The sequence below is a fragment of the Epinephelus moara genome, chromosome 6, assembly GCF_006386435.1.
Source record: "Epinephelus moara isolate mb chromosome 6, YSFRI_EMoa_1.0, whole genome shotgun sequence".
Lineage (NCBI taxonomy): Eukaryota > Metazoa > Chordata > Actinopteri > Perciformes > Serranidae > Epinephelus > Epinephelus moara.
In genome coordinates, this window is record NC_065511.1 from 11,335,850 (window position 1) to 11,348,063 (window position 12,214).

The 12,214-nt window shown below is 40.7% G+C and overlaps 1 protein-coding gene across 1 annotated transcript in view; it reads right to left on the reverse strand.

Annotated features, from left to right (window-relative positions):
• Window positions 1-12,214, reverse strand: part of rims2a (regulating synaptic membrane exocytosis 2a) — a 163,725-nt gene that overhangs the window by 124,436 nt on the left and 27,075 nt on the right. Inside the window, exons 4-6 of the mRNA XM_050046488.1 lie at window positions 11,536-11,628; window positions 4,671-4,881; window positions 3,995-4,006 (exon numbers count right to left, since the gene is read on the reverse strand). Of these exons, the coding sequence (XP_049902445.1) occupies window positions 3,995-4,006; window positions 4,671-4,881; window positions 11,536-11,628 (316 nt within the window). The remainder of the gene's footprint in view (window positions 1-3,994; window positions 4,007-4,670; window positions 4,882-11,535; window positions 11,629-12,214) is intronic.

Sequence of the window (12,214 nt, forward strand, 5' to 3'; positions counted from 1 at the left end):
CAAGCCCCCACATTATCATCTGAAAGGCAAAAAGCACTTTCAAGTAAACTTAAGCCCATCATCTGCCCCTGCAGTATTTTGTCTAGATTCAGGGGAAATAAAGATAACGTTAGCACCCTTTAAAAGTCCTTGTACAGCCAATTTGGAAAATGCAGAGTTGTGCATCTTTCTGCAAACATAAAAAACCTCAAATACAACTGAGGAAAATGTATACTTAGTCATGTGTTTCCAAACTTTGCAGCATAGAAGCAAATGATGTGCACCATTCAGTCATTTTCTGGAACCACTTATCCTTTTCAGGGTTGCAGGGAGCTGGATCCTATCCCAGCCGACACTGGGCGATAGGAGTGCACCCTGGACAGGCTGTCACACTATCACAAGGCTGACACATAAAGATAGACAACCGTTCACGCTCACATTGACACACCTACAGGCAAGTTAAGAGTCACCAATTAACCTAACATGATGTCTCTGGACTGCAAACTCCACACTGAAGGGCCCCAGCTGCCAGCGGGTTTGAACCCAGAACCCTCTTGCTGTGAGGCAACAGTGCTAACTACTGCACCAAAACAAATTATTTTCATTTGTGCAGTTAATAGCTCTTTGCGTTAACATTGCTAGTCCAATAGCTAGTTAGGATTTGGATGTGTTTAACACATTTTTAAGAATTATGAATTTCTATTTTTAAAATCAATCATTAAGTGATTTGGAATACACTGTCCAACAGGTTGCAACATGTGGAACAAAGAGAGTCCATATGGCGTCTTCTAATGATGATCATTTTTTCTGTGGTGCTGTTTAGACACTCACAAGTCAATTTCATTCACAACAATATGCTATTCACCAACATCCTTTAAAGTACTGTAGTACTTCCCTTTCTATTTTACAGCAGAAATGTTGAGGGGCCAAGAAGCACATGTAACGTCTTCAAGAGTTGCTTTAATCACAAATGACTTCCTCCCCAGAGACTGTTGATTCCTCAGGCCCTTTTGAAGCCACATCAGAGGAAATGGTGGGGAGCTCCACCGCTACAAGCAGGGATTCTGAAGACTTCACAACACCGACACACAGTTTATCTATATCAAAGGCATTTTATACTTTCACCCCCAAAATGTCCCTCTGTACTTTGATCTTCAAATATCTACTGTAGAGGCTAAGCTACCTGGTACAATCAATGAGCAGTGATTGTTATCAACACAGATATTCTATCAGTACTTTTATATCTATTATTCAGCTTGTTGTGATAAGGCATAGTGATTAATTGAGACCATATATCAAATGAGTCGTGGATTCAGCTAAAGATTACATTACGTTATTGAGCAGAACTATAAGTCTTCAGTTGGGCCAACGCTTAAATTCTTTTCCCAGCTGTTTAACTCTCAGCCCCGATATATCATATTCCAGCGTACCATAGCTCTGCTACCCTGCCAGACATAGATACTTGTAAATATTCAATGGCGTTTCGCAGAACAAGATCTCTCTCGCCACTGCTGTCACCATCTGTGAGGGAGGGAAAGAGTAGACGGATGGAAAAAGGGCAGATTTCACCACTGCCACCTCTTTCACTGACACACAAGCTTTCAGACAAGCTGGTTGGGTATACCAAAATGTGGGCCGTTGTCTGTGGCAGAGTAATCAAAGCTTGGGACTACAAGCATGAACACACAAAACAATCGGCAATAAATATCCCAATAGTCCAGGTGAGCTACTGTGTAAACATTATCACTTACCTAGCTGTGCAGGCTTCTCTATTGGCTAATAGAGTGCAGCTAGCATAAAACAACATTCACAATCCAAAACAACCTACCAACCTCTGAAATACTAAAATCTACATATGTTCTACTCTTTTTCAGAATGTCCAGATAAACATTTCAATTATGCATTAAATTAAACGATTGCGTTATGGCCACCTCACACATGTATATATTGTACTGAAAAAATGTCCCACCTATCTAAGTTATTGCTGATAAATATGGTATAGTTTTTTGCTTATTTGTCCTTTTTTGCTCTAAGCTGCTGTAATGATTAAATTTCCCACTAGGATTACTACAGTAATCAATCAATCTATCTAAAGTGACCTTTTCATTTGGTCTTAGCTAAAAGACTGTCAGCCCGGAAACACTGGACTCTATTACCAGATAAATGGAGAACATGCTGTGTATGTGACAGGATGACTAGTGAACTAACCAACCTCTGTTTACACCCTAACACCCTCGCCACCTCTTCTGCTCATTTCCATACTGGCTCTCTGTTTGTCTGACTGACGGTGTCATCTGAACTTCTGTTTCCTGCCATAAACGCTTACTCTGCTCCCCTGCTGAAGACAAGTCTATGTATAAGCAATTTCTTGGATTTTCAACTCATTCTGAAGGCATATCTGCAAAAATATTTGAAATATGGCAGTATTGTCAAGCACAGAGATAGTGGAGTGACTCCTCTGAACTGGGATCAAATGTTTACTCCTGCATTTTCCTTTGCGGTTTGCAGCTGTATCTCAGTATAGACTACTATAGGGTGTCCTTAGATTACAAAGTGTTGCTGAATTTATTTTTAATGAATATTAAATACTCATCAGCATCCACGGTCTATATGGAGATTTGACCTTGAGTGTCAGGAGGCCAGGGCACCACCAGGTAAATAGCTGGCATTGCCTCACTGGCACATTCCAGGGCCTCTCTGCCAATGCCCTGACTGTCCATCGCCAGCCTGCTGCCACTGTTATTATTCAACACCATCTGTACAACAAGGTAACCGATCTCCCAGCTATTATCTACCGGTGAACAATGGCCGCCTGTACAACTGGGGTCTTGGCAATGGAGGCAGCAGCAGGGCAGAGGTCTCTCCCAGTGTTCCTGCTGCTCCACTGTTTGGATCAAACCTACTGGTTTGTACTTGCCTCCAGTGTAGCTTCTAGACTGTTTAGTTACTGTTTGGCAGTCAGCAACTAAACACAAGCAGGTTAGGGGTAAGACAGCTCTGTGAAATCTATGTCATACATATACAAGGACAGTGGAATGACCCCTGTGAGATGTTCATCTGGCTGTCTTTGTGCAACTAACTGAACAAACAGAGCACTACAGTTATATGTAATCCCCAAGGGTATTCAGTACTGCAATTACTCATTATAGCTCTCCCATTCTGATCTATATTGTTCTATACACCACATGCAGGACTGCATGTTAGCATTGAATTGGGATAATTTGGATTGGCGTGGGATTTCATATTGATCAAAACTTGCTTTACCAATAGTGTGATTAGAAAAGCTAGTTGGAGAACGTATTATTAAAAAGCAACATTATCCAGGAATGGAATTCAAATTAGCTCTACGGGTACATTACCACCTACTACATGTTTAGAGAGGGGTCTAATTTGAATCTCAATATTATGCGAAAGGCGGTAATTCAACCATTTAGAACTGCACCTACACAAAGCTCTAGGACACGTGAGAAAAATATTTTTAAAAAGCATAAACAAAAAGGTCAAAATCTGTACAGAGGAGGGCTAAATCCAAATATGCTGGACACCACAATTCCCTTAACGCAACACGATGATGTCTTTCATTATATTGTCATATATACTGGAAAACACCCATGTCATTCATACCAGTAAAGCAGGCTTTGTGTTACCAATTTGTTTAAAACTCTCGATCCCAAACTGCTGTAACCAAGATGACATCATTAGAGTTATGTTTTCACACTTTGTAAAGCTCACCCCAGAGCCACATAAGATATATTTGTATCTCTGAGAAGCACAATATCAAAAACATTTTTACCCTCTTGAAAACAGTACTTTTTTCATAGAGCTAATGTTGTTTATTTTGTGTTTATTTCAGACGAGCAATATAGATGCACAGACAAAGACTAATCAGGACTTTTCTTGTTTGTTTCATGTCATTATGGCTGCTGTATGTGTATATATACATATCACAGCATTTCATGAACAATGTTTGTGTTCAGACACAGTCCCAAGAAATGCAGAAAAGGATTTTGCTAACCACTTTGTCCTCCTGTTGCAATTCCATGAGAGCAGGAATGCAGCAGAAAGAAAGAAAGAGGGAGACAGAGGGGTGGGGGATGGGGGTAGGAAAGATAGGGGGAGAGAGATTGTGAGTGTCATTAGTAGGTCCTGGTAGCACTGTCACATACTCCAACAGCAAAGGATTGGATAGCATCACATAAAAACACTCAAGCTCATGATTCAAATTTAAGCGGTCTAATACTTAAAGCTTTGGCTTAGTCTGTGGTGGGGATTTTACAGAGGTTAGTTAGGCACTGGAGTGCCACATTATGCTAAAGCACCCACAAGGTTCCTTTATGGAAAAGAAAAGGAGGAATAGTTCCCTCCAGTGGTGAAACAGAACAACTGTAAGCTACAGTAAACATGAATAAGGAAACTTCAGCTGTGAATCAACACATAAGAGTGATGCGAATTAGAATACAGGCATGCAGAGAGTTACTGACTGTAGTAGATGCTGATAATCTGAAAAACATTAGTTGCCATTAGAGACACTGTTGGCTCATCTCCCAGATTATGATTTCACTGCAATGTTTCATAACCTTGGATTTCAAATCGTAGTGTAGGGAAAATTTTGCCTGAGGGTGGGACATCTGCATGTGTGTGTGTGTATGTCCTTATAAATGTTGAATACCGAGCATACGAGCCAGTGTTACCTTATTTGACCGCAGAGACACTCGTCCTCCGCACCGAGCACAGAATTTCGTTTGGCAATATGAACAGAGGTGGCCACAGCCATCGGCAAACTTGGTTTTGTGGCATATCCCGCAGGTTGGGGCTTCGCTCTTCTGGTCCTGAGTCTGCTTAGACTCCTCCCCCATCTTCTTAACCTGGTCCTTATACGATTCAAACTGCTGGTGCAACTTCCTGTAAGTGAAGGGAAAGGACAGAGGTTAGGAAAAGGAAGAGAAGGTTTGGTGACCTATTAAAAAAAGGGCTGTGTTTTTTTAATTTATTGAATGCTTGTTAGGGACAAGAAGGAGCCAATGCGACATACCACAGCATTTATAGCCTATGCTGATTTGCAATGCCCTCGATGAGCCTTTTAATCAAACATTTGTAAGAATAACATTGACTTTGGGACACAGTATATTACCTTGTTTTTTCCATAAAGTGCCGTGTTCTAATTAAACAACTATACATACACTAGTCTGGGGCCGTTAGTGGCCGTTTTGATAAGGAACCGGAACCAGGCCGAGTGAGACAGGATCCGGAATTCGATGGATGCGCCTTTCCGTCAAAATAAAAGTACCAAGCTAATAAAAATGTGGTGAAACTTTAATTTAAAGAATATAATTTACAAGAAAAGCCCCAAGCCATTAAGTTAACCGATTTTCTTACACCCCTCATCACCCCAAATCGATGGTGCGCCAGAATTTAAAGTTTTACTTTGGTGAACATTTTTACTTTGGTGAATTTGGTGAACTCGGCATCCGCTCTCTAGACCGGAACCAGAATCCAGACAAAATCCAGACAAAATTCATAGTGAATAGAAACCAGGCTCTTCACTTTATGTGAAGAGCCTGGTGACGCGAGGCTATACATACAGTAATATGATGTATGCTTTTGTGTAATCACAATTGACATACAGGATTAATTAATATCTATTTTTCTCTTATAGTCTAACTGCGAGACATGTTTATTGCAGAGTTGGATTATATATTATCTTTCTTAATTCCAACAGTCTGATTCGTGTGTTCAGCTTTGTTCTCAAAATCACACTTACACAATAAGCTCCAACTATCGACCGACTAACTGATATAACCTCAGACATGTGCAGTGTGAGATTTTGAAAGGAAAAGCAGACACCATGACCTCAGAAGCTTCAAAGTTGAGCTCCTCCTTTGATACCGCACCCCTCCAAAACAGGGGGAGGGCGGGGTATCAAATTTGCTTTGCAAGTTTAAGAACACCACTTAATTCCACTTTCTCAGGTTCCCCTGTGTTTAATGAATCATTTGCACCTGTGTTTCTATATCAGGACAGTCGTAAGGTGAGACAGAACACCCTAGAGGCACACTGTTAGATAATGATATTACCAATACACACAATTATTATTTCTCGATAGTGCTCCTTATAGGAAATCCTTGGTGTCAATTGGTGACAAAGACGAGCCCACCATCCATCAAGCATTTGTTAGTACAGTGTCTATTGTGTTACTGTTTGTGTCCTATAGATGGCCTCCTACTGATACATTACACCTGATCTTATACAGTAGATCCTTAACTCCTAACAAGTCCTGAGAGGCTACTGAAAAAAACTGCATGGTCTCTTCACATGCATTTTGTATGACACATGTCAATTGAGCGTCTCCTTGGAAACTAAACACTGGGCTGACTTCATAATATGGCGATTAGAATTGGTTTCGCCCCACATATCCCCTGCAACATTCATTAGCACTTGTGAATTATTGAGCAACGCTATCCTTTTACCACATACAGCTCTGCGTTTGAGATAAATGTGCTTCCTTTACCCACAACCAGACCTTTAGAGCCCAAATGTAATGGCCACGCACCACCTGAAGACTATCTGCGTGTTTGAGCGAGTCTCTGTGCCATCTAAACATTAGATGGAGTGCCACTGGCATGCCCCCCGTTGTACCCACTGAGGGATTAAAGGGCTAATTGTGTCACAGCCTTTGTGTGTTTACCAAGCAGAGATTAGTATGTAGCCTTGTTCAACAGATCCCACCAAATCTCATTTACTGACAGAGGGCCTGATAACAGACTGATGAAGACTGTGATACAAGAGGTAAAGCCACTGTTTCCAAGGATCAAGGAAATAAGACTACAAACAATCGTGTTTTATTCTCACTTAATCTCCCCTTACACTCAAACGTTTACAGAGACATGAGCTCGATCCCGGGCCACTACATGGACTAAGGGCCAATGCTCTATTGACAGACAAGGTCACTGAGAAGAGCTGTTAAAGATAACCAATGATTACCTCTCCCTTCCTCTGTATCAGGTCACCTCGTCTAAGGCTCACTCACCCTTTGGGGGCTAAATAGAGGTTATTAAAAAACATTTTTAAAAGGAAATTTTCACAGGTGATAGTTTTACAAGTTTGACTGTAGTCTGTGGTAAATATGTTGACACTGCGCTGCCCATTGAGACTGATATCAAGGCGCAAGACGAAAATAAAGAATAAATAAATAAAGGAGAGGTCGCAAGTGATGCGGTGTACAGAAAATTAAAATCTAAATACAAGGAATGAGTTACCAAGTGAGGCATGGGGAGGAAAACAAAGAATAAACGTGGAGTAAGAGTAGACCTCAGTGGCAGCAGGCAGCTGGTACACAGGGCCCATTCCAGAGGGTTTGCTTATTCGGTCAAACACGGTCAAATGTAGGTGACACTGCTGACGAGTAATCATACGCTGCTCATTGTCCCATCCCATGCTAGCGTATCGGAGCTCTCTTACCTCTGGGCCGCACCAGAGCAGCTACACACAGCCGGTAACCTGAGCCTCTCTCTTGGACATATGACAGACCCAACAGCGCGGGTGAACTACAAACCCTCTGCAAGCTCCTGGATTCTACCTCTGCCACAAAATGTCTGGACTTAATTTTAGCTCCTCTGTCATCCTTAATACATCATGTTGGTACTAAAAGCAAAGACACAACAGTTTATTAACCGGCTTATATGTGTATGTATTTATAGCATCCATTAAAAGGGAAATTAGCACCTTTCTTAAATTCCTTCAATCTAAAACAAGGTAAACTGATGACATTCAGGTTGTGTTTCTGTAGTGAATGATAATATCACAGTTACAAAGTTTTCTTGCTCTTGACTTAATGTAAAGCTGACATGGCGTTAATTGACTGTAGCTGCTTTGGCAGTGAAAAAACCCCACACAAGCTCACAAACCCACAGCTTTGACAAACTGGTATTGCTAACAAGTTAGCTAACGAGTCTAGCTAGCAGACACAGAACACTACCGTTTACTGTATTTGGAGTAAAGTTTCTACCCACCTGACAAATTAACAACGTTTAATACTCATTCATCTTTCTGTTCTGGTTTGTTCCTCAAAAACTTGTGTTAAAAAAATATGTTTTTAGCAAGCTAACTGTTCAAGCGAGCTAAGCTAACCAAGCTAGGTGTTAGCTTTGTGTAGCTGCCATTTTGTGCCAAAGAGAATAGTGGATTTATCAGAGATTTTGTGCTGGGGGGAAAAAAGCATTCTGCTGCTGCTGCTGCTGGAAACAAAGTTGATGGAAGCATTTACACTGAACTGTATAAGCCTAACTTTATCTTTGTGGGTTGTAAAACCAACAAAATAAGGCTAAAACTAGCTAAAGCTAGCTGGCTAGTGCTGCAAAGTTGAGTGATATTTTTCTGAGGGCTTGTGTGCAAGCAAGCCTTTTTACGTAACATATACAGTCATGTAAACACATTAAATTTGGACACATTTTCTATGTATTTTTGGTAAATTAAAACTTAATTGAAGTTGCTACATACCATTCACTTCAAGCATGTGTCTTCTAACGGCTACTGTGGTCTTTAGCAACGCTTAACCTTCCTTAGACAAGCTTTTTCACTTGTTAAAGCGTGAAAAGCACAGGTGTAACAAATGAAATTAATGACAAAATGCCATTCAGGTGTGCATGTTCCACAGCTCTGGTATTGGCAATGCTGACTCATGTATGGCTTACAGGGGCACATAATGGAAGACAGCCACCACCAGTATTATTATTTCTGCCTGCACTATTCCAGCTATGAATAGTCAAAATGTCTGCTGTGAATAAAGTCTGTAGGTTGTGTCCAAAATTCTCTCTTGTGTAGTCATTCACCATTCCCTACAATTATAAATACCCAACAGATAGCTCTACAGTGATATTGGGATTTTGTACAGTATGCAGTGCAGTGCATACATTTTACAGAATTTGGAATCTCATAAATGTTAGCAAAGAAACAGCCCACCGTGTTGCAAATAGAAGGTGATACAGATACAACTCTAATCCTCAAAGTCTTCACATGAAGTGACAAACTCATTCTACAACATGGCTGACTATGCTACAGCTTCTCAACCCAGTCGCCAGAAGAAAATGTTGGCATGTACATTTCTTCAAACCAGTTTGTACAATTCATACGTATCATATCTACAATTCCAAAGTGACAGTACAGTATATGAGCTGACTTTGTCATCAAGAGGTGGAAGGGATAGTGGATGGCTTGTTGCCTACAGTAGGTGTCTGCGAATCTCCATTGGTCTACTGCAGACCATTAAGATCAACAAACAACAAAACCAGTTGTTTTATAATCATCACTATGTTTCCAGTGGCTTTATAACAACCAAATGTGGGTGTTTTTTAGTGACCCATCGCCATGTTTCCACTGAAGATAGTGCCACAAGAAGAAGTTTTTTTACAAAGACATTGCATGTGTTTCCAGCCGTGATAGTGCCATGAAAAGGTGTTTTACTGAGATGTCGCTGCATTTCAAGTCGGAATTGTGGCACCAAAACTAGGTATTTTAAGCCAAAACATGATCCTTCATAGGCGAGTGGTTTTGTGCCTAAACCTAACATGTTAACCACAGCATTGTTGAAAAGTTTCAGTTTCTGCTACATAATAATACAAAAATGTTATGTACCCATGGTTTGCAGAAACATTCAATGCCAACATGTATTCTGACAATTGGACTGGCTTCAAGCAACTCACTGCCATTTACTCCAACAGACTCTGGAACACTCATGAACAGTCACCAACCTTGGCGTCATAAGGGATACAGATTTTAAACTCGACAAACAAATAAACGCTGTTGTCAAATTTATCATCTTTGGCTTTTAGCAAAAGTTAAATCTGTTTTATCATTTAATGATTTTGAGCATGTGATGCATGCTTTTATCACGTCACATTTAGACTACTGTAATGCTCTTTATGCAGGAATTAATAAAAATGCCCTGTTAGTTTACAGGTAGTCCAGAACTCTGCGGCTCGTCTTTTAACAGGAAGCAAGAAACACGAGCACATAACCCCCATTCTTGCCTCGCTGCACTGGCTTCCTGTTCGTTTTAGGATTGATTTTGACATTTTATTGTTTGTTTTTAAATCTTTGAATGGACTGGCCCCTACGTACATTTCGGACCTCATTCGAATCTACACACCCCCGAGATCACTGAGGTCCACTGGTCAGCTCCAGCTCGTGGTCCCTAAGACCAGACTTAAAACCAGGGGCGACCAAGCTTTCCCTGTGGTCACCCCTAAATTGTGAAACTCCCTACCCCCTCAGATTAAAATAGCCGCCACAGTTGAAACTTCTTAAGTCTCGTCTTAAGACTAACTTTTATTCTCTGGCTTTTAATGTAGCATGAGAGTTGTGTGGTCTTCTGTTGTCTTTTAATTTCTTTTACTGATTTTCTTCATGATTTTATTTGTTTTTATTTATTGTTTTTAATTTATTGCTCTTTGATTACATTACTGTTTTTGGTATTTTATTTAGTATTGTTTTTTTAGTATTTTATTTCTGTTTCTGTGCAGCACTTTGGAAACCTCCGTTTGTAAAATGTGCTATAGAAATAAAGTGGATTGGATTGGATAAATAAAATCGCACACTGCAAATTACAAGCTAGGTTCTTCTCTTTTTAAGTCAGTTGTCTGCAGGTGATATTGACTGCTGCAGCTCAAAGACAGGTCTTGGCCTAGCCTGGTCCTTGGCTGTTAACTATTTAGGCTTACAATATATCAGTCTTTATATATTTTTTCTTTTTCTTTACAGACACACTAGACACATTAGACAGATTTATTTCTACAGACCAGTCTGTCTTGCACCATCTTTTTGCAGCCAGCCCCAAATAACTGAGGTCCACAGTGCTCTTGGTTCTCTATTCTACCTGGCAGCTGACTGCAGTGGTAAAGACGTCCATTATTAGATTGGATGACAACAAATAAAACTCTGAGTGCTGAGACAAACTAAATCTGTAGATAAATTTCATAGAACAACCTTAATGAAATTTTTTTTTAACTTCCAAACCTTAACCATATTGCGTTAGTTAAGTCTGGCTTATTTGGTCACATGGTTATTTTGGCGGCCCTATAGCAGCTGTGAGACTGCTGGAGGCAATTGGTTGTTGTAGTTTCATATTTCTCTTTTTCACCATTCAAATTAATCTGCATTACAAGTATATTTAGAGATCAAATGATGAGAAAAAAATAAATGTAGTATATAACAACATGTAACAAACTCTATTTTGGGCCACTTTTTCGTTTCATAAAGGAATAGTACCAGGGCAAATTAACACACAAAAGTTTATGACAATATTCGTTGTAATTCTTTATGAGTTTAGTATATTGTTAAGTATTGGTACCACCTCACAAAGTATTGCCATTATGTTATTTATAAAAGTAGGATCCATAACGGTACACCATTCCCACACCACTACTCTCTCCTCGTATGCTTCAACAAACATAGTCTAATATCCACTAGGGTCAAACATACTGTGCGTCCAGCTGCTGGGGTCACCACTGTATGTTACTGCCTGCTGGGAGGAGATCAAAAGGGGTCTGTACTATTACTTACGCGTCTGGCTCTGGCTCCTTGTCATTTTGGGACTTTTGCTGGGGCTGAAGGACGTTATTTACCAGCTCAGTGATCCCACTAAAGGGAAACCACCTGTTCAAATAAGCAAAGTGTGACTGGAACATCGCAATGAGTCATCATGGGAGAAAACAATCTGTCCTGAAAGGGTGTTTTTAGGAAGCGGGTCAGATTCTAAGAGGTGAACAATAGCAGGGACATTCACTTCAACCAGCGCAGAGAGAGGAGAAGGCCAGGACACGGGCAGAGCGGCGATTAGTGGAACATTGACAACCAGACACAGTGTCAGAAATACAGAGAGAAAGATAGAAGAAGAAAGAAAGATGATACAGACAGACTTACAGTAGAGGGAGGGAGAGAAGAAGCAGGAAAGCTCTACAGCCAATGGAAATGAGAGCTGCATCAAACGCTCAGCTGAGGGTAACAGGAGTGTCATTTATTCCAGCCTGGTGGTGCAGTAGGGGTCAGGTTAACAGACCAGTCAGCCCTACAGGTGGATTTAGTCAAAATGCAGCTACAGTACAGGGCAGGTGCATCAAGTCCACAGTTGCGATTGAAGTACGAGGCTGCACAAGCCAATCAGAGTGCAGATGACACACTGGATGAGAATGGGCAGCCAGAGTTGGTGACCAGGGACAAGGGAAAAGGGTTTGAGGGCCTG